The sequence below is a fragment of the Bufo gargarizans genome, chromosome 2, assembly GCF_014858855.1.
Source record: "Bufo gargarizans isolate SCDJY-AF-19 chromosome 2, ASM1485885v1, whole genome shotgun sequence".
Taxonomy (NCBI): domain Eukaryota; kingdom Metazoa; phylum Chordata; class Amphibia; order Anura; family Bufonidae; genus Bufo; species Bufo gargarizans.
In genome coordinates this window covers 503,216,483-503,239,618 of record NC_058081.1, presented here as the reverse complement: position 1 = coordinate 503,239,618, position 23,136 = coordinate 503,216,483, and the positions used below count along the sequence as shown (strand labels likewise).

Below are 23,136 nucleotides of genomic sequence, written 5' to 3'. Positions count from 1 at the left end.
AAAAATATCTATCTATCTATCTATCTATCTATCTATCTATCTATCTATCTCATATCTATCTATTTATCTCTCTCTCAAATCTATCTATATATTATATCTATCTTTCTCATGGTATCTTATTGACAATTTATATAATGGATTACAATTGGAGAAGGGGCAGGTTAATTTACCCAGAGTATATAAAACGGAGTAGTTTGTATGATGCACTATTACTGTCTAGGTGACCCATTAGGCAGGTATTTTATCCCTTTAGTCACACTATTATAGAGATCAGCATGTTTATAAGGCACAGGCTCCGGTCTGGTGACCTGCAGTTACATTATTTCCAGGGATATTATAGCGGTTCACCTCACTGTAATTGTGTTGACTATTGGTATAATAGTCTTGCAGAGTAAAATAGGTTAATAGATTATCCCTATCACTATATGTATTATCGGGGTCACATTTTAATATCAGTAAGAATTAAAACCCAGCAATATTATGTAAAAACCTCCAGAAATTATATCTAATATCTGTCTATCTATCTATCTATCTATCTATCTATCTATCTATCTATCTATCTATCATCTATCTATCTATCCATTATCTATCTATCTATCTATCTATCTATCTATCTATCTCTCATATCTCTCTCATATCTATCTATCTATCTCTCATATCTCTCTCTCTCTCTCTCTCTCTCTCTCTCTCTCTCTCATATCTATCTAACTCATATCTCTATCTATATATCTCTATCTATCTATCTATCTATCTATCTATCTATCTATCTATCTATCTATCTATCGTCCCAGAAACCTTAAATGACACTTTTCCCTCTTGTCTCCAGGCATTAGAACAGAGCAGGATTTCTATGTGCGGTTAATAGACTCCATGACTAAGCAGGTAAGTGTCCCAGCTTACAGTGCATCTAAATAATAGTATATCACTGTTAATAACCATGTATTAGTTGTCGGTAGATTTCCTTCTGATATGCAGCTATGAAATATGTTGATGTGTATGATCATGTGCCCTGAAAATAAAAGCTATAATAATATGAGTACTGCATGGACAATGGAGCTGTGTGTTCGGTGTAATGTGGAACTTGGGAAGCTGTGGATTGTGTTTGTTTCTCTAATGTGGCTCAGTGAGTAAGGGGTCAGGCTGGCTGATGACAGATGGGAAGGTCAGCAAAACAAGATCCTGCACACTGGAGCACAGGCTGACATTCAGTAGTAATGTGTGTAGGCTGTCACATAAAGATATCTGGGGGAGGGGGGTAATAGCTGATGGGGAACTACAAGCCCCAAAATATCCTATTTATCTCATGTCTTCTAGAGGCCTCACAATTACAACTCATTATTAACCACTTCCTCCCCATCAGGTTATAAACCCTTAAGAGCTAGCCTTCCTGAAGAAGGGCCTTTATTTTTCAAGAATTGTCTCACACGGGGGATTTAAGATACCTAGAACCTGATCCAAATAACAGTTTTTTTTATTTCCTGCTCAATAAACTATGTCTATTTCATTGTATCATTATAGTATATGTTTAGTACATTACATGTGTTTATATGTGTATATTTATTGGCTATATGTGAGTTATATAAGTCAGTATGTCTGGTAAATTATAGTGTGTGTTTGTGTGTACCACTGAGAGTATGCATATTTATATATGTATATGTAGTAGTATGAGTGTGTGTGTATAGAGAGAGAGTGAGAGAGAGAGACATACAGATGTAGCAATCCTCATCTTGTCATCTTGATGCTTAACAAGTAAACAATGCCAATACACTTAGTTTACTTTTTCAATGGCTTTAGTGAAGCCACTCTAGTACTGTTCCATCTGTGTGTATATTTGTGTGTATCTGTGTTTGTGTAAATATTTATGTTTTTTTTTCAGTGTGCTCCCTTTTTCCCATGTCTGTAGTTGTGATGTATTTGTGTGTATATATATTCACACACACACACACACACACACACACACACACACTCTCTCTCTCACACACACACACACACTCTCATCACACACACACACACACACACACACACACACTCTCTCTCTCTCTCACACACACACACACACACACACACACACACACACTCACTCTCTCACACACACACACTCACTCTCTCTCTCACACACTCATATATGTGTGTGAGAATTTGGGTGTATGTGTATTTTTTCCATGTGTGCTCCTATTTGGATATTTCTGTTTATATGTGCATAGGAATCAGTGTGTGTGGATGTGTTTTTGGAGATTGTCAGAAAACACACCAGTCTCATTGTAACCTCCTTCCTTCCTGGCAATGTTATGCAGTTCACATATTATTTTTGGACCTTTTTGCAGACACTCCAGGCATTTCCTTTTTTTTTTTTTTTTTTTTACATCTTTTTTGTAATATCACATAGATGTTTTTATCCTGCTATCATATCCACTGTCATTGCAGTACATTATATCACTATATCCCCTACATGTTTGCTATCCTCTTAAAGATACAGGAAACCAATAATATCTGTAGTGTAGAGTATTCTAGAGATTCAATATTTAAATTCCTTTTTTATCCAAAACATAACTTCACGATGATAGTTGCTACTATATTTTATGGACATATAGTCGATAAACCTGGATTGGCACTGGTTGGTACAGTCAGCTTATTATACAGTACTCCATAGTGCTCATGTCCTTTTATGGTTCATGATAACAAGTGAAATTGCTTATGCTGCTCTCAGTTAATGAGAGTTTTATACACATTTTTAAATGATTTTATTGTTTTTAGGAAGCTGATAAAATGTTTAGCTTTTTTGTGTGTATTTCCACACTTTTATTGCTATTGTTTACAACCCCTTTTTTTCCATTTATTCTTTGAACTAGTTTTAGTTGAACAATGTGGCAGTCTGGGTTTTGAATTAAAATTCAAAAATTCTAAAAATCTATTTATCTATTATCTGTCTCACTGTCTGTGGGGGCTTCCAACGTAAATGCTTGGCAATTTATAAATTGGTGACTACTAAATTCAGCCAGTTCTCATGTTCTTCAGTGGAGCAGCCGTTGTTTTGTGTTTGCCTTTTTCTGAAATTAGTACCTCACAGACTTGACAGATGTGACTAGAGCAGAATCCTGGGAAAAGCTGAGGCCTCTGATGCATTTTACATGAACTAGTAACCTGGAAAGCTGTCTGTGTAGAAGCCAAAGGAACCACTAAGAACCAGAGTCAGCTACTCATAGAATATACTGCTCTGACATAGAAAAAAGAATGATAGATACGAAGATAGATTAGATATACAGATTAGATAGATATGAGATATATAGATAGATAGATATATAGATAGATAGATAGATTAGATAGATAGATTAGATATACAGATTAGATAGATATGAGATATATAGATAGATAGATAAATAGATTAGATAAATGATAGATAGCTATTACATAGATAGATTAGATTAGATATAGAGATTAGATCGATGATAAATAGATGAGATATACAGATTAGATAGATGATAGGTAGATAGATAATTGATAAATAAAAAGATTAGACAGATGATAGATAGAAGATTGATAGATAATGTATCAGATGGGAGCACTTCCAATATATTAAACAGGCATGTGCCCGAGACAATCACTTTGCATTTTGGAGTGCTGAGATTTTTTTTTTTTAGATAGATAAACAAATCAGTGAAAAAGACAGACAGATACATAGTAACTTGTACATAAGGCCGAAAAAAGACATTTGTCCATCCAGTTCGGCCTGTCATCCTGCAGGATAGAAAGAAAGATACATGTGACTATGTTTCCAACTGTGTCAGAAAGTATGTGACTTTTGAACAGTCACTTTTTGGCTTATAGGGAATAATTGCAGTCACACAGCAGCCATTTTTACATGATTCACACACTAATATTTATAATGATAATAATATCTATTTCTATAGCACCAACATATTCTTTAGCACCTTACAATTCAAACGGTACATATACAACTAAATCAAACATCACAGTTACACGGCCACTTTACATATGTCCGGTGATCTGGTTCAGTTCCATCTGACGTGAAGCAGAGAATGCCTAAGGGCTGTTTCACACGAGCGGATGCCGTGCGTGACATCCGCTCCGTGAATTACAGCCAAGACCCGATGCAGACTGCAGAGACACGGTTGATAGATTGAGACACGGTAACATGATTGATAATGCTCCGTGCCTCTCTGTGACCTCTTTACTACGAAATCACAATGACAACTTGATCTCACTGTGATTTTGTAGTAAAGAGATCACAGAGAGGCACGGAGCATTATCAGTCATGTTACTGCTCCGTGCCTTTGCAGTCTGCATCGGGTCTTGGCTGTCATTCACGCAGCGGATATCACGCACGGCATCCGCTCGTGTGAAACAGCCCTAAGGGGAACTGAGCCAGAACTGATCCCATAGTTTTCTATAAGATCATTCTCATCCTTCTGGCACATCGTTTGTGATGCCGGATGCCAAATAGCGCCGGTAACGCAGCATACTCAGTTTTTCTGTCTGGCGCTATCAGTAAATAGATGCAGGTGGATCTGAGCACTCAAGTTCAGTTCACATATATCAGTTGTGTCTGACTCCCTGCATAAAACAACTGGCAGAAATGAAGTGCGCCTCATGCTAGTGAGGGCCCTGCTCACAGGAGCTTGCAATCTAAGAACAATAGTTGTTTATCATCTTCAAGTCTTGGTCTCATTCATACTAAAAAGAAAAGTTCTATCTATCTATCATCTACCCATCTATTCAATAAATAGGAATATAGATTAGATAGATAGATCAGTGGCCAGCACCCGGGGAAAGCCAAGTATTTTTTTTTAGATTCCTCACTTTACTATCAGCCTCTCCTTCCTGGTGTCTTAACACTGTCATCCTGCTGCCCCCCAATACTGTGCTAGAGCCATGCAGATAGTCCCCCATTCCCCATAATATTATTCTCCCTGTATATGATAATGCCCCCCTCTGTATTATTATTATTATGGCCCCCTCTGTATCAATATTAAAATAGGCCCTCTGTATTATTATTATTATGGCCCCCTCTGTATCAATATTATAATAGGCCCTCTGTATTTTTCTTATAAAGGCTCCTCTGTATTATTAATATATATAATGGTCCCCTCTGTATTATTAATATAATGCCCCTATCTTTATTATTAATATAATGCCCCCCTCTTTGTTATTAGTATAATGTCCCTCTCTTTATTATTAATATAATGGCCCCCTCATTAGTATAATGTCCTCGGTCCTCCTCTTTCTGCTCCACCCCCATGGTGCCCCCAGTACCTCCGCAGTTAGGGTAGGGTACATACATTTAAAAAACAAACAAAAAAAAACTCTCTCCATCATAGCTTGTGCCTTCCCGCGCCACGTCATCTCGTGAGACCCAACGCAGGAGGTCACAGTGAGGTAATTGTGACCTCCTGAGTTGTTCTACTGCCTCATAGGCTTCAGACCTAGTGGCCCTCATTGAATTTCTTGCTGCCTGGCACCCCCTGCAATTTGGTGCCCGGGGCAACTGCCCCGCCGCCCTCCCCCACCTTCCTGCTACGCCACTGAGATAGATAGATGATAAATAGATAGATACATGATAGATAGATATGAGATTGATAATTTCTTTCTAATCCATTTATATCCCCTTCTCACTTTTTATCTCTGGCTTATTCATATATATATTTTTTTAAATAAAATACTTGTTAGAATGAGTGGGGGTTATCTGATACATACATACTTCCAAATGTGACATTATAATTCATGACTCATGATGAGTAGATGGATTTATATTTCACATATGTATAATGCTAAGACTTGAAGGCAATTAAGAGCTCTAGAGTCTGCCTGAGTTCTGTCATTATTAGGTTATACAAGAGAATATTCCGGTTATTGGTATGAAGATATCACGACTTAACAGTAACAAGGCCGCTAATTCTATTAATATCAATCCAATCAATTCCCATTGGCCCTTTTTCGTCTTTCGTAAAGCGATACTGTGATGTAGTTATCATCCCATTATACCAGTTCTAAGAAATGTGTACAAGCTAGGCCTACCAGACAGGCCTTCTCTAGTTCAAGTTGCAGGGTGGTATAAAGATGTAGGAACTGTGTCTAACGTGTCTTCAAATATATTATACCATGTGTGTCACTCTGATACATTTTGAAAAATGTGCACCTTTTTGACAACTTATATACTGTTTACGTTAATGCCAGTACAGGAGGCATAATCAATTAATGGTATACTGGAAAGACCCTATATATATATATATAATTTATTATACTCACTTATATGGCTCTGACATATTCCACCGCACTTTACAGACATTAGCATCAAGCTGTCTCTAATGTGGTTCACAAAATATAAGTTCCCTATCAGTATGTCTTTGGAGTCTGGGAGAAAACCGGAGTATCCGGAGAAGACCCACGGAGAACATACAAACTCCATGCAGATGTTGTCTTTGGCCGGATTCAAACCCAGGAACCCAGCGCTGCAAGTGCTAATCACAGAACCACCATGCTGCCTATATATATAAAGAATGCATGGTATGCTAGTCAATGATGTCTCAGCAGGAGGCCTGGATATGGATGTGAGGTGGGGCGATTTAAAAATGATCCAGGCTGTGGAGAGAGCGGAGCATGGGTGGTGGTATCCATGGGAAACACCACAGTGTGGCTGACAGCATCCATTTACCAGTCTTTGATCTATCTATCTATCTATCTATCTATCTATCTATTATCTATCTATCTATCTATCTATCTATCTATCTATCTATCTCCTATCTATCTATCTATCTATCTATCTATTATCTATCTATTATCTATCTATCTATCTATCTATCTATCTATCTATTATCTATCTATCTATCTATCTATCTATCTATCTATCTATCTATCTATATCTATCTATCTATCTATCTATCTATCTATCTATCTATCTATCTATCTATCTATCTATCTCATATCTATCTATTTTCTCATTACTCCTAAAAGTCTGTATCTGTAACACTATCTAGAATTGCATTAAGCAGTACAGAAATGTTGTGTGGCTCATAATATATATATATATATATGCATGAATTCCATATAAATACAATAATATTTAGCCTTTATTTGTTTATTTATTTTCTAATGGCAGCAAATTAATTACCATATTTATGTAAACAGAAAGCCTGGAATTTGCATGCATGATCAGGGCTGTTTTGGGGAAAATGTATACTCATCATAGTGGAAAATGTGTTGTTTTGAGTCGGGGTGAACACAAAGCTGAGGATTTTGGATAGGCTGCCACAGCCAGATGGCCTAATGTATTTTTCAGTCTGGCATCCCAACTGCTCCCTCCTGTATTACATACTGCCATTTGTTCTGGGATATTTACGCTAGAGCTGCTTCAAAAGTGAATGTTTAAACTACCTTAAAAATGAACATATTAGCAGAGATGTATTTTATTAATCCCATGATGATATTGTGATTTTACACAACCAATGACTTCCTGACCATGCTGGCAACGTGCCAGCACCAAATTACATGTGAATTCAGAGTATAGATTTGAGGATTTATAGTCTCTTGGTGCAGGTTGAGGGTGGCTTGGAATAGTTAAGGCCAGGCTTTACCACTCTACCACTCCCTCAAAATACTGAACAACATTTATATGTAAATGATGTAATATATATCTAATTTATTCCAAATTGTATTTTCTGGAATATATTTTTTATTTTTCAATCAAAATGAATGCAAATATCTTTGCCTCCAACCCCTAAAAAAAGTAGGTGAAGTTAAAAAAGATTATAAAATAAAAACTTCAAAACTATATTGGCACGCACACAACCAGTACAATTGTTTTTCATGGCACTATTGTAGTTATTGTAGTACATAGTAGTATATAGTTATTAAATTGAGCTATTATAACTTGTTGTTAAACATTATTTGATTATGCTAATAAAAGAGGTGTGGCTGTGACAACTTCATATTTAAATCCAAATAAGATATGAATATGATGGTATCTGATAATAGTTGGGTTCTCATGATTTAAATGTACCATAACTATACAGTTTAGTCAAGGGTTACCAAACAGTGGTGTGAAGAGTATATTTTGGGATATGCATAAGCATCACAAAAAGCCCAAAGCTCGTCTCCAATCAAGGTGCCTCGCAAAGTCCAAATACATGCTGATACTTTGGACACATACAGTATATACATCCTAATTTTGTTTTAGTTAAGACATATTGTAGTCCAGTATTGTAGTCCAGGGTAACATTACAATTTGTTATATTTTTAGTCACTAGTGTTCCTTCTTTTTTTTTTTTTAATAAATTGAAAATTGATTTTAACAGTTTGATTTTTTTTCTTTTTTAATATATATATATATATTTTTTTTTACTTATTTACATGATTAGTTTTTTTCCCATCAGTTTATTTTTTAGTATTTGGCAATTAATTTGAAAAAGAAAAAGGTTGTCATCAGAAAGTAAGCAGATACTGAAATGTTTTTTATTTTACTAGATTCCCCAGGTTATATAGCCCTGCAGAATAGTTCACATGCAGACAGCGCACATATATTTATTATTTACTGACATAGTACATTTTTAAGGCACAATGCAACGTAAGTTGTTTTTTATGTGAAGCTTTAAGACCACTTTTGGCCCACTGCCCTATAGCGAACACTGCTATAAACATCAGTAAGGTATCCACATGTAATATACAAGATGGTATGTGAAAGTAGCACTAAGAGCTGTGCTGATTCACATGTATTTTAATCTGCTCCTAATTTTCAATCTCTTGGGTCCTGTTTTCCACACTGGCTGCAATTCTGTTTTCCAGCTGGTAATTTGACCCCTTGTATTTTCTTGCGAGGGATGCTGTCTGATAATGCAGAGTGTGGTTTCTTTCTCTTACAATGGATGATGTCATTTCATTCTGCGCTAGCTACAGTATGACATCATCCTACTAGGGTATTGCAGAATGGTCCTCAGGGGAGACCTGGCTGCAAAAACTGTGAGCTGCACGCTTTCAAGATAATCATTGCTATTTAATGTGACTCTAATGAAAACCATTGCTGTTTAAGATTAAAGGTCCATTGGGTTTGCATTGCTTTTCATGCCTTGCTTTTTAATTTGACATATGTTAGTAGTTAGTTAGTAGTTATACATTCTCAACACTTTGAATATTTTTATTTTTCCAAATACTTTAAAAAAAAACTTTTTTATATAAACTTTAAAATAAATATAACACTCTGAATAAAATACCAGGCCGTTTTTTTTTTCTCCATTTATTTATATAGTTTATTTTTGAATTGCCATACAGATCTGCTATGTTTCCAGAAGTGTATTGATTTAGAAATAAAAAAAAAAATTAAAATAGAAAAATTTAAGAAATCGAATAACAACTATTATGGCTTGAGTTAAAATTCCCTCAGGGGTTGTCACCTAGCTATTGAAATTAAAAAGACCCATGCATTATACTTGTTGGGTGCCATAAGATTGCCTTAGCAACTATACCACCCAGGAGAATTCTCTATGTCCAATTTTAAATCAGGCAGGAGAGGTACAGTGGATGTACACTCAGGGCATGTCTGTTGTATTCTTTTGAAAATAAGAATTTTGGAACATCTTTTGTTTGTTATGCTGTTGTGTTGCTGCTCTGTTATTCTTTTTAGAAATATATGCTTAAAGGGTTTTTCCGGGTTCAGAGCTGAACCCGGACATATCTCCATTTTCACCCAGGCAGTTTCCCTGACTTGAGCATTGGAGAAGTTCATGGCATTTTCAAAGGCATTTTCTGGAGTTCTGGTGACGAATCGGTCTCTCCATAGGGCTGCCAGGCAGAGGCTTCCACCCAGCAGTGAGCACGGTGACGTCAACGGCACTGATGGGCGGGCTTTAGCACTACCCTAGCCTGTAAAATGGCTAGGGCAATGCTAAAGCGGGGCCAACAGAGCTGGTGACGTCAACAAACACACTGCTGGGCGGAAGCCTCCGCCCTGCAGTGTATTATTGTAGATAAAAAGCCCTTGACCTGCGCTATCCGGACAACCCCTTCAAATTGGCACCTGGATGTTACCATTGCTTTTTCAAAGGGGTGTCTCCAAACACAGTCTGGCAGTGGCAGCAGCTATTTATAATTACTGTAATGTAGATTATACCAATGTCTTAAAGGAGTTTCTTGGATTTATAATCCAAGACCCATCCGTCAATATCAGATCAGTGGGGGTCTGACTCTTGGAACTTCCGCCAATCCATTGTTTCAAGGCCCTGTGTTGCTTATATGAATGCTAACGTCTTCTCATTTTTACGGGATTAAGCTGTAATACCTTGCACTGCCAGTAGATAGTGCTCAGGAACATGGACCAGAATAAATGATGATAAAGAGGTAACAGCGCTCGCACAAACATCTGTTTAGTAGGGTGCCAGACCCCACCATTAGACCCCACCATTCTGATACTAATGGCCTATCCAGATGGACCACCATCAGTATTCTGAACCTGGAAAAATACTTTAATATTATAATTTACAAGTCAACCATAAGCCTCAATATTAAGCAATATCATTATACAATGTAGGCAATACTAAAAATCATAACATCTGAAAATGCAAAGCCAAAAGTATTAAAATATGAAATTTGCGGTAAAAGAAAATCCATAAAAAATGTATGAATAGAATAACGGGTAGTGTTTGTTAGAACGTTACTGTCCTTTTCTTTTTTTCCCTGTGTCTCATTAACAGAAGACCCACTAATTAGCTGAAAGACGTGTCCATAGGTTACAAAGCCTGAATCAAGCTAATTGAGAAGCTTGAGCTAAACAACAGACACATGTCTTGCAATTAAACTCACACGTGACTAATCTTAGTTGCCTGCAGCTGTATGTTCCTATATTCCTCCATTTTTCTGGAGCCACTGGTTATGTCATGATGAGAGGTACCTATGAACCAAAGGACACATAAGGAGAGTCATTTGGCTGCATAAGCATTGTGGGGTGATCATAATATTGTACCTGTATACCCAACCACTTTTCTCTGGTAGGGGGTTAACAGTAAATCACCAGTTACAATTGCAACATGACTCTTCAAACGGAGATGCCATGTATAGGGGCTTATCTGTTTCCTATTCTCATTCCAGTGTTCCTAATTATTAGCCTTGTTGTCCAAATGGCAGGAAATGTGCCAGATGTGACCATCAGTAGACTATGTTGGATGACATTATGGCTCACTGTTAACACAGTGAGAAGATCAGATTATCCTTCTTGACTATGCATTGAACTACTATACCGGTTGCCTGACTCTCAAGGAGTCCCCTTTAAGAGACATCTAGGGAATATGCTAAATATATTCCACAGGTAGAAACTGTGAGTGTGGAATAGTTTTTGTCCAAATGACTTTTGTTGTGTGTGGGTTTATTTTTGTAGTTACCCTTTACCCAAAGCAAAAATATCAAGCCCAGAGGGGCCCAGAAAGCTGAGATACAGGGAGCTGTTTGAGGAATGGTCACACTTTAAAGCTGTCCCTGCTAGTGAAGAATACACGATGGTTGGACCGAGCTTCTTCCCTTGCAAATAAAAATGCATCTCTGTGTGGTCAAATAAATTGAGGATCCTTGACCTTTGTTACCTAGAGTAATAAAATCTCTGTTGATGACAGCCATACACATTCATTAGCTGTCAGCCAAATGATCGTTTTGTGGACAGCTATCTCTCCCAACTCACTCACGGATCCACCATAAACATACATATTTGGCTCAGCCTAACATTTACATGTATTCGATGGGGGGAGGTGAGAAATCTGCTGCCAGACACTTCCTACAGCAAATTATCTCCACGGAGAACAAAAAAATAGGGCAAAAATATTCACTTCACCAGATTCTTCTCTCCCCCAACATCATCTGTCGGGAGGGTCAGGAGCTCTCCACGCATATTGGATTATGGGCTGACAATACAATAATGTGTATGGTGGCCTTTAGGGTTGACTTTAGTTGCACCTGAACTTCCAAGCTACTTGGAGATAATAAAATGCCCATTTACCACAGTGTGTCCTTCATATCACAGGCGAGGGAGAGTTAGAACTGCTGTAGAGTATGAGGACATCACCAAACAACTACTCATATCTCATGTCTTTGGATCCGTGGTGAGAAATGGGGGTGATACTGTAGGATATTCGGGTTGCCTGCATTTACATCTTAACTTTCAAGCTTAAGTTGGAGTTAAATTTTAACTCCTTTCATGCTAGTGTTATGCTCCATGTGGAAATCCAGAACAGGAGAAGTAGCGAGATGTATGGGGAGGAAGTCTCCCTAGAGAGAACTGAGAAGAGCAGAGGGGTTACAGTTCTCTGTGGTTGAGAAGTATCATTGGGCGCTTTGAAGATGAGATATACGAAGTTTATTCTGGCAGATATGACCATAACGCTTTTCAAAATGTCTTTCTGGGGGTTCCAGTATTTTATGGCTGGAAATGTAGAGATGGAGTTATCACAGAATGAAACACTGTGAAAACAAGTCAGATGAAGAGGGGCTGATTGTATCATGGGCACAAAATGCAGCCTGATGGAAGAAGAAACAGATTACAATGGAAAGAGACCCTCATAAGTCATAGCAGGGTTGATGTCATATCTATGACAGACTGGAGTTTTAAGGCCTGGATTACAGTAACCAACCTATAATTGCATTTGTATAATACTGTCAGCAGCATGGACCGATACAGCAGAGCAGCTTTACCATACACAATGATGTTACCCCCGTGCTACATTATAGCAATATTAAAGAAGACTGAAACTTATAGCTATTCACATGTATGTAAAGAAATATGCATTTTCTTTAAAAAGAACACAGTTTGTAATGCATATGCTTCTCATATCTCAATACTGTCCTAGAGAAATGTAATAGTCACCCATATCAACCAGACTCTAGTGCTACTTCACTGGAGAATGAAACATGGATTCTGTTTGGTTACAATAAGAATGAAGATACTTTTGATACATGAGACCTATTAAAGTGGTTTTCCGAGATTTATTAGCTGATGATCCATCCTCAGGATAGGTCATCGGTATCTGGTATCATCTGTGGGGGTCCGACACTGGGGACCTGCGCCGATCAGCTGCTTGAGAAGGCATCGGCACTCATAGTAGTGTCACAGGCTTTTTTCAGCTTTGCCTAGGCCATGTGACGTCACGTTCATCGGTCACCTGGCCTAGGCGAAGCCTAGCCGCTATACAATGTACGGCACTATGCTTAGTGAGCTGAGAGAAGGCTCTGGCGCTACTGTGAGTGGGGCATTTCCAAACAGCTGATCAGCAGAAGTTACTGGTGTAGGACTCCACCGATCAGATCAAAAAATCTTGAAAAACCTCTTTAAAAATGAAACTGCTCTCCTATCTATTCATCCATCCATCTAGGACAGCCCTAGGTTGGTGCACTGTGCAGTAAGTTCTAATAACGAACCCCACTTACCTTATGGCTTCTTTTATATAGTGCCCAAATAATGTAATCATATAATGCTCAAATAATATTACTTTCAGACCCAATAACACTTCCATGCAATAAACAAGGGAATTGTATACAGTGTCAGACTGGGGTACCAGAGAAAATTATACTGTATAATATGTATTCAGTACCAGATTTGGGTCCACCAGAGTAATTTATTCTCAGAGGCCAACTCCCATATCATCAATATAGTCTATAGGTTTTGATTCAAAGAAATAGAACCTAGTGGCAATTGATTGGCTCCAAAGGCAAGTCCAAATGATTTCTTTTCTCCTGGACCTTTGGGGCCTACTATGCTATCAGAGCTGGTGTCCAGTATGGTATAGACGCCTGGGCTCACTGGAGGATCCTCTGGTTGGCCAGTCCAATGCTATATGTATAGCTTTTTTTAAATCTATTATCTATCTAGTAACTACCTCTGTATAAAGTTTTTTTTTTATCCCTTTAAATTTGTTGTTACATTTGTTTGTGGTACATTTGCCTTTTAACCTTGTTAATAGCAGGCAATGGGGCACACTATACTTGGCTCTGTCTGTATCATTAGCTTTTTCAATAACCCCGACTTGAAGCTGACTTGATGTCTCCTTGTGAGTCTGTCTGACACTGTAATTCCATGATTTACCATCATATAGCAAACATCAGACTAAAAAGCCACATGTGCCAGTCTGCAGTGGATTGGGTCTCCAGACGTGTTACAGGTTCATGTTTTTACCATGCTCTGATGTCTGAATTGAAAGGAAAATTGCACGTCTTGTCGGTAGTCTTACTTGGCTCTGGGATCAGGAGGTGTGAGCTACGATGAGGAGCCATGACAGGAATGTCAGCGCTTTCACTCTCTGTCTTCTGCAGGTGCATTGTTCTCTCATAACAAATGTTTAATAAGATGCTTGCTGGGAATGTAAGCTTAACATAGCGATCAAATGCCACTTGCTTGAAAGAGAAATACCAATTATTACCACCGTCCTCTCGTAAAATGTTCAGATCTACCTGAAACATTGGTTGACAGTGAAACATCCTCAATCTAAGAGGATGGTCCGGCTGACAATGTCCCACTAGTTACTAAACCTTTTTTATACCTTGTATGCTTAGGCTGAGTTCACATCACCGTTTAGGTTTTCGTTCTTCTGATCCGTCAGAAGAAGAGAAAGAGAAAAAAAAAAAAAACAGGATCCTGTAAAAAAAAATATGAGCCTGTTGCATCAGTTATGCATAGGATCTGTCTTTTTACAGGATCCTGTAAAAAAAACGGATCCTGTTTCATCAATTGTCATTCGTTTGAGCCATTTCTGTCTTCCGTTTTCTAGATGGAAAAAAAGGACTGCATTTCCGTCTAAAAAACGGATCTCAGACAGAAATGGCTTACACGGATAACAACTAATGCAACAGGATCCGTTTTTTTTTTTTTTACAGGATCCAGTTTTTTTTGTTTTCTCTCTCTTCTTCTGATGGGTCACAACGACAGAAAGCTAAACTCTGAAGTGAACTCATCCTTACTTATGTAATACGGACAGCGTAGCCCTAATCAATGCAACTCCACAAAGGAATAGTTAGCTTCTGGTGTGTCAAACATTGAGCAACAGTAAGCCACAACCATTGTATATGAAGCCCTCCTAACAATCTATGACACTCCTTTAAGGCCTCATCAGATTTCAAAAGAATTTAAAGCTGATAAATGTATCTATTTCTTTATACTTCTGTAGTAGTAGAAGTCATACAGGACATATGTGACCATATAAAAACACAAGAGTTGGGGTCAAGTGCCCCTCTAAAAGTTATGGAGATCCAAGTTGACTCCTAATATAAAATAAAGACTGTTGTTAGTGAAATATGCTTTATAGCTGAACACATCAGATATAGGCAATGATATCAAAGTTAACCATTTAGTTTTAAAAGATGACATGTCCCCAGTTTTCCCTTTGCTACAGCCCCACTTCTGGGGTCTAGCATGTCATAAGGAAATTGTGCAGATCCAAATTACAATAATCAATATTCACATAATTATTAGCATGAATAGTGGCATTTAGGATGCGGACACTGATTTGGTTTGGGACTAACATTATGTTTTTGGGATGTCCCTCTATAAACCAAGGCCTGAGCCGTAATACACTGCCTGTCCCCAAAAAAAAGTCGGCACAAAAAAAAAAAAATAATCTCATTGGGGTTAAGGTCTGGACTCTGTGGTGGCCAATCCATGTGTGAAAGTGATGTCTCATGCTCCCTGAACCACTCTTTCATAATTTGAGCCCGATGAATCCTGGCATTGTCATTTTGGAATATACCCGTGTCATCAGGGAAGAAAAAATCCATTGGTTATTCAGTATGTTCAGGTAGTCAGCTGACCTCATTCTTGGAGCACATACTGTTGCTGAACCTAGACCTGACCAACTGCAGCAACCCCAGATCATAGCACTGCCCCACAGGCTTGTACAGTAGGCACTAGGCATGATGGGTGCTTCACTTCATCGGCCTCTCTTCTTACCCTGATGCGCCCATCACTCTGGAACTGGGGAAATCTGGACTCATCAGACCACATGACCTTCTTCCATTGCTCCAGAGTCCAATCTTTATGCTCCCTAGCAAATTGAAGCCTTTTTTCTGGTTTGCCTCACTGATTAGTGGTTTTCTTATGGCTACACAGCTGTTCAGTCCCAATCCCTTGAGTCCCCTTCGCATTTGGTGTGTGGAAATGCTCTTACTTTCACTATTAAACATAGCCCTAAGTTCCACTGTTGTTTTTCTTCGATTTGATTTCAAACATTTAATTGATCACCGATCACGATCATTCAGGATTTTTTTCCGCCACATTTCTTCCTCGAATACGATGGGTCCCCACTATCCTTCCAGTTTGTAATAATGCGTTGGGCAGTTCTTAACCCAATTTTAGAAGTTTCTGCAATCTCCTTAGATGTTTTCTCTGCTTGATGCATGCCAATGATTTGACCTTTCTCAAACAGACTAACATCTTTTCCACGACCATGAGATGTGTCTTTCGACATGGTTTTTTAAGAAATGAGAAGCAACTCATTGCACCAGTTGGGGTTAAATAACTTGTTGCCAGCTGAAAGATAATCGCTCATGCAGTAATTATCCAATAGGAGGCTCATAACTATTTGCTTAGTTAAATCCAGGTGGCGATTTTTTTTTTGGGACAGGCAGTGTACGTGTTTACTATTTATTTTAAATGGGCTCTATGCACAGTCATAATACAATATGACATGCCAGCGGAGGGGGAAAAGTACGGCAAGAAGCAAATTTATTTAAATCAGGGGTTGCCATGGTGTGACATCCCCATTTAAAAATAATTTTAACGTGAAAATGAATATTTGGCAGGAAGTTGAAAATGAGAACAATCGCTAAATATTATACAGATATATACTTTTTACTTAAATATTTTTTTCAATTCTGTTAATCTGACCATTTTTGCAAATGTGACAACAGGATCCACCACCATATTGGTTGTTACTTTTAAAGGGGTTGTCCAGGATTAGAAAAACATGGCTGCTTTCATCCAAAAACAGCACCCCCCCCCCCACTCCTTCCCCTGCCCGTGGGTTGTGTCTGGTATTGCAGTTCAGATTTATTGGAGTCAATGGGGCAAAGCTGCAATACTGCCCAGAACCTGTGGAGAGGGGTGGTGCTGTTTTAGAACCTGATGACATGCTGTACCCTTGTTATTAATACATGATACAAGAAATTGATAGTATATCAATTTCTGTAGAAACAAATGGAGAAAATTTAACCAATATGGTGCTGGATTCTGAAACAGACCACCAAAATATTCTCTAGAAGTAAAGGAACACATTCGCCAAACTCTGGTCACTGTCTAACTTCTGACATACTATATTTGTCCATTAGGTATGAGTGGAACTGCCTTTTAGGTATAGGTTCAAACCAAACCCAAACTTCAAGGTCATCCTGAAGGCCATTTATTGTTTGTCTTTTGTGAAGTCATACTGAATATCACCATGTGTGGAAAGTTTTAGTTTCCTATTTACCAAACCAATGATTATTTCACAGTTTTACAATTGTTTATTAGAACTTCGAATTAGCTTTTTGATTAATGCTCGTCTACAGCGACCCAGTTAATAATTGGCAATAGACTTTCATTCCCCCACTTCAAAGACACAATACATCGCCCTTCCTGCGTTGCGGGCTGTGTAGAGCCGTCCATATAGAGTCCGTTTTCTTTTGACTTTACTGTGTTTGTTATACACTTTGATATATAACCACAATTGTTCGTTTTTTCCTTACCAGTCACTGATAACAATGAGAGAGGTTAAACTTCAGGCATGTCTATTTCTGGATCCCACCATTAAACCCGTTTTTGATTGTAACTGTAACTGTTTCTTTTGAAACCCCCAACAAGGTTACAAAAATATGTTTTTATGGTGTGGTGTCCAAAATATACGACTTGTTATTACACTGCAGCAAAATGAAGCTGAGGAGGTATATATGCTGTTTCCCGTACCGCTCACAATTTCACTTTTAGAAACTGTTTTGTACAATAATAAAATTAATAAAGGGGTTGTATCATCATAGACATTGGGGGCATATCGCTTGGATATGTCACCACCAATGTCAGATAGGTGCAGATCCCACTTCTTTGACTCACCTATCTCCAGATAGACCCTCCACACATTTCTATGGGATTACTAAAAACAGCCGAGCACAATCTCCAAAATAGGCCCCGAAAGTGAAAAAGAGTGCTACACACATCAATGATGCACTCTTCGTTAATTTCTATGGGACTTCCGAAAATAGTGTGCTCAGCTATTTTCAGAAGTCCCATAGAAATTAATGAAGAGCACTCCGTGCATGTGCGGCGCACTCTCCTTCAGTTTCAGGAGCCCATTCTTGAGATAGGTGTGGGCCCCACCCCTGGGATCCTAGTGGGTCCTAGCGATATGCCTCCAATATCTAAATGGAGACAACCCCTTTAAGGCATCAATTTGTTTTGGCATAAGGAAACCATTTATATAGAGGAAAAAAGCAAAGTGGAGAAGCTGACCATAGTAGCCAATCAGGATGCTGCTTTCATTGCACAAGCTGCCCTAGAAAAAGAAGATCTGTAATATAATTGGGCACAACACCACTGTCTTTTTTCAAAACAGCTTTATTAAAATGTGAGCAATAAAACGTTTACAAACATCATTCACCGCAGACATTGTTGTCTTAGCGACCCTAGCAATTAGACTTCAGTCATAGAGGACTGTTCAGCCCTCTTAAAAGGGTTATCCAAACCTGTACCCCCCTCCCCCACACCACCACCACGCAATGCCTGGGTCCCTCATACAGAGAATACTTACCTGGTCCCCAATGCCGATTTCCTCCCAGATCCCTCCACGGCCATCACTGCATCTCCCTATCGTGCAGATCACAATATCCGGCAATGGGGGTGGGGATGCAAGAGGAGCAGGTAAGCGGCGCAGTCTGCTACACCCATGTCACAGGATGTTGTAATCTGCACGATGGGAAGATGCAGTGGCGGCAGTGGAGGGATCCGGAAGGACAAAGGCGTCGGGGACCAGGTAAGTATGAGAGGTCCTGGCATCGTGGTGGTGGTGGTATTTACAGGTTTGGATAACCCCTTTAAATAATTTTATTCTCTGACCTGCTAGAAAGGTACATGATGTAACCTTTAGTGAATGTAATTTTCTTACTAGTTATCCCCTCCCTTCTGCTTCTCAGCAGTGTCATGTGACCAGCACTCAGACTCTCCAAATAACACAGTATCTTATGTGTGGACAGGAAGTCAGTTTCTCTGTGTATTCCTATGGGAGCCTCAATGTCAGTCTCATAGGAATGAATAGAGAAGAAACTGACTTCCTGTCCTGTGTCAGGTGGAGATCAGAGAGTTGGTCACATGACATCACTTTCTAGCAGGTCAGAGAATAAACATTTTGTCGGGAGTTCTACTTTAACATGTCTGTTTTAGGAAGTACCAGTATTTGTATTCTCCATAGAATGGCAATTAGAACTTTGTGTTGTGCTGTTCCTCTATAATTATAAATAAATTGAGTGCATCATATTATTATTCATATAATTATGCTTAAAAATACTTTTTTTCCCCAAATATGTGGGTAAATAGGTAAATTCAATGTACAAAAACATGATTTAACTCTCATACATAAATTGTGGGCAGGTTCACTTATTTTCCTATTTTATTTTTCTGTACAGGCTATCATCTATGAAGGGCAAGATAAGAACCCTGAAATGTGCCGCGTTCTGCTCACACACGAGATCATGTGCAGGTAACAATAACATTACATGATATACTCTCTCTCTCTCTCTCTCTCTCTCTCTATATATATATATATATATATATATATATACTGTGTGTGTATATATATATATATATATATATATATATATATTAGTAGAGTTATAACAGCACTAGCAGATCAAATCATAGTATATGCATCACCAGACCTTCGCCCAGTATATATATATATATATATATATATATATATATATAGTGCATTTGTAAAGTCTTAAAACCCTTTCACGTTTTTTACATTTTGTTAAGTTGCAGTTGTGAGCTAAAGTAAAAAAATAAAAAAGTTTTCTCCATCATTCAGCACTCCTCATAATGAGAATTTTTGTAAATTTATTGAAAAGGAAAAATTAGAATCTTTCATTGCCATAAGTATTTAGACCTTTTACTGAAGCACCTTCGGCAGGTGTGATGCCACAAGGTTTGCACACCTGGGTCTGGGGATTTTCTTCCATTCATCTCTGCAGATCCTCTCAAGCTCTGTCAGGTTGCATGGGGACCGGTGGTGGACAGCCATTTTCGGGTTTCTCCAGAGATGTTCAATTGGGTTCAAGTCAGGGCCCTGACTCAGCCACTCATTGACATGCTCAGAGTTGTCACTGAGCAGCCCCTGTGTTGTCTTGGCTCTGTGGTTAGGGTCACGGTCTTGTTGGAAAATTAACCTTTGGCCCAGTCTAAGGTCCAGAGCACCGTGGATCAGATTTTCATTAAGAATATCTATGTACTTTGCTGCATTCAGCATTCCTCAACCGTGACCTGTCTCCATGTCCCAGCTGCTGAAAACACTCCCGCAGCATGAGGTTGCTACCACCATGCTTCACTGTAGGGATGGTTTGGCCAGAAAGTTCACTCTTGGTTTCATTGGTTTCATCAAACCAGATAATCTTGTTTCTCACAGTTTGAGAGTTCTTTACATGCTTTTTTGCAAACTCCAGATGGTCTTTCATGTGTCATTTACTGAGGAGAGGCTTGTTTTGGGCTACCCTGCCTAAAGCCCAGATTGATCGAGTGCTGCAGTGGTGGGGGAACTTTTAAAAGTTTCTCCCCTATGCACATAGGATCTTTGGAGCTCAGCTAAAGTGTAGCAAAAATGTTTTCAACCCTTCTCCAGATCTGTAACTCCACACAATCCTGTCTCTGAGTTCTACAGGCAGTTCTTACTTTCTCAGGGCTTGGCATTTGCTCTGATATACATAGTCAGCTGTAAGACCTTCCATGAACAGGGGTGTGTCTTTCCAAATCATGTCCAACCAACTGAATTTACTCCAGGTGGACTCCAATCAAGGTGAAGATACATTTCAAAGATGATCAATGGAAAGTTTTAGTAGGTTTTTTCATAATATCATAAAATTGTACAGTCTGCACAACAAATATAGCAATAACACAACACGGATCTTATAATCTTAGCATTACATAATCGGGATCATACATTAACAATATCATCATCAGGATCGACATGCAGTATCTATTGTTTGCAAGATAATAGCAGATTCTGTCAAAGTAACAAGTCAAAACCAAAACAATAACCTAAACAGTAACTACTGCCTGCGATATTCGGAATATCAGGAAGATGTAAAAGAAGTGAGCATAAAATACCTAAAGTAAGGTGCTTCGGGAAGAATTGTAAAAGGTATCCCATTTTGCCCAAATCCTAGAACACTTAGAAGAATTACCTTGTCTTTCTGATCCTAATTGCTCCAGGAATATGTAGAGATGGGAGGAATAGAAGGTAGAGTAGAGCTTTTCTAGTTCCTGGCAATATTCAATCTGATCACAGTAAGAATGTGGGAGATTAAGAAACTATCTCTAACTGGGAATTTCTCTAACCCTAAAGACACTAACATCATGGCAGGGGACCATATCAAGTCATAACCTATAATGACTTGAAGTAAGTTGTGTAACTTGATAGCAAATTCGCATTGGGAGTCAGAAAATAGCATTTCTTTTTTAATGAATTTGTAAAAAATACATAAAAAGCTGTTTTCACTTTCTCATTATGGGGTATTGCACATAGAATGATGGGAAAAAAGTGAAAGGGTCTAAAGAATGCATTGTATATATACAACTGTATATCTATGAACAGAATTTTTCTGTGACATTTTAATGTATTAGGAGTTGTCAGTACATGCCCTCTAGGACATATCAAACCTCCATTCACCTGGAGCTTCAAGAATCCTTTCTGTAAGTGTAAATTGGTGCTAATTATGCATTTGTAGTAAAAATATCATCATTACTTAGTACAGATCTACTGGATGATTGCTAAAAAATAATGTATGTATGCATCTAGGTATCTCTCTATCAATCTATCCATATCTATCTATCCATCTATAGCTATCTATCTATCTATCTATCTATCTATCTATCTATCTATCCATATCTATCCATCTATATCTATCTATCTATCTATCTATCTATCTATCTATCTATAGCTATCTATTTGTCTATCTACCTATCTATCCATCTATATCTATCTATTTATCCATCTATATCTATCTATCTATCTATCTATCTATCTATCTATCTAATATCGATATATCTATCTATATCTATCCATATCAATCTATCCATATCTATCTATCTATCTATCTATCTATCTATCTATCTCCTATCTATCTATCTATCTCATATCTATCTATCCATCTCTATCTAATATCTATATATTTACCCTATCTACTGTATCTATCCATCTATATCTATCTATCTATCTATCTATCTATCTATCTATCTATCTATCTATCTATCCTATCTACTGTATCTATCTACCCATCTATATCTATCTATCTATCTACTTCAGGGATGGCCAACCTCCAGCTGTTGCAAAACTACAACTCCCAGCATGGCCAGACTGCCTACAGCTATCACTATCTATCTATCTATCTATCTATCTATCTATCTATCTATCTATCTATCTATTATCTATCTATCTATCTATCTATCTATCATTTCATATCTATCTATCATTTCATATCTATCTATCTATCTATCTATCTATCTATCTATCTATCTATCTATCTATCTATCACATCTATCTATCTATTATCTATCTTTCTATCATTCATCTATATCTATATATCTATCTATCCATCTATATCTATTATCTATCTATCTATCTATCTATCTATCTATCTATCTATATCTATCTCCTATCTATCTATCCATCTATATCTATTATCTATCTATCTATCTATCTATCTATCTATCTATCTATCTATTGTATCTATCCATATCTATCTATCTATCTATCTATCTATTCACAGGCAGGATGTACACACTTCTGCATATGTATATAGATGGACGCTAACAGTTGTGATTGGCAGGCACTTAGCGCCCACTCCTGCTCGCACTCTTGGACGCCCACACTGATACATACTGTACTTTTCCTACTGGTGTGGTTGGCTGTGTTTATCACCTTGTTG

At 38.0% G+C, this 23,136-nt stretch overlaps 1 protein-coding gene across 4 annotated transcripts in view; it reads left to right on the top strand.

The window, feature by feature from the left end:
- The window catches only part of EBF1 (EBF transcription factor 1), a 333,883-nt gene that overhangs the window by 4,225 nt on the left and 306,522 nt on the right, over window positions 1-23,136 (top strand). For all 4 annotated transcript variants that reach the window (XM_044281258.1, XM_044281256.1, XM_044281257.1 and 1 more), the window contains exons 4-5: window positions 827-882; window positions 19,624-19,697. In XM_044281258.1, the coding sequence (XP_044137193.1) occupies window positions 827-882; window positions 19,624-19,697 (130 nt within the window). The remainder of the gene's footprint in view (window positions 1-826; window positions 883-19,623; window positions 19,698-23,136) is intronic.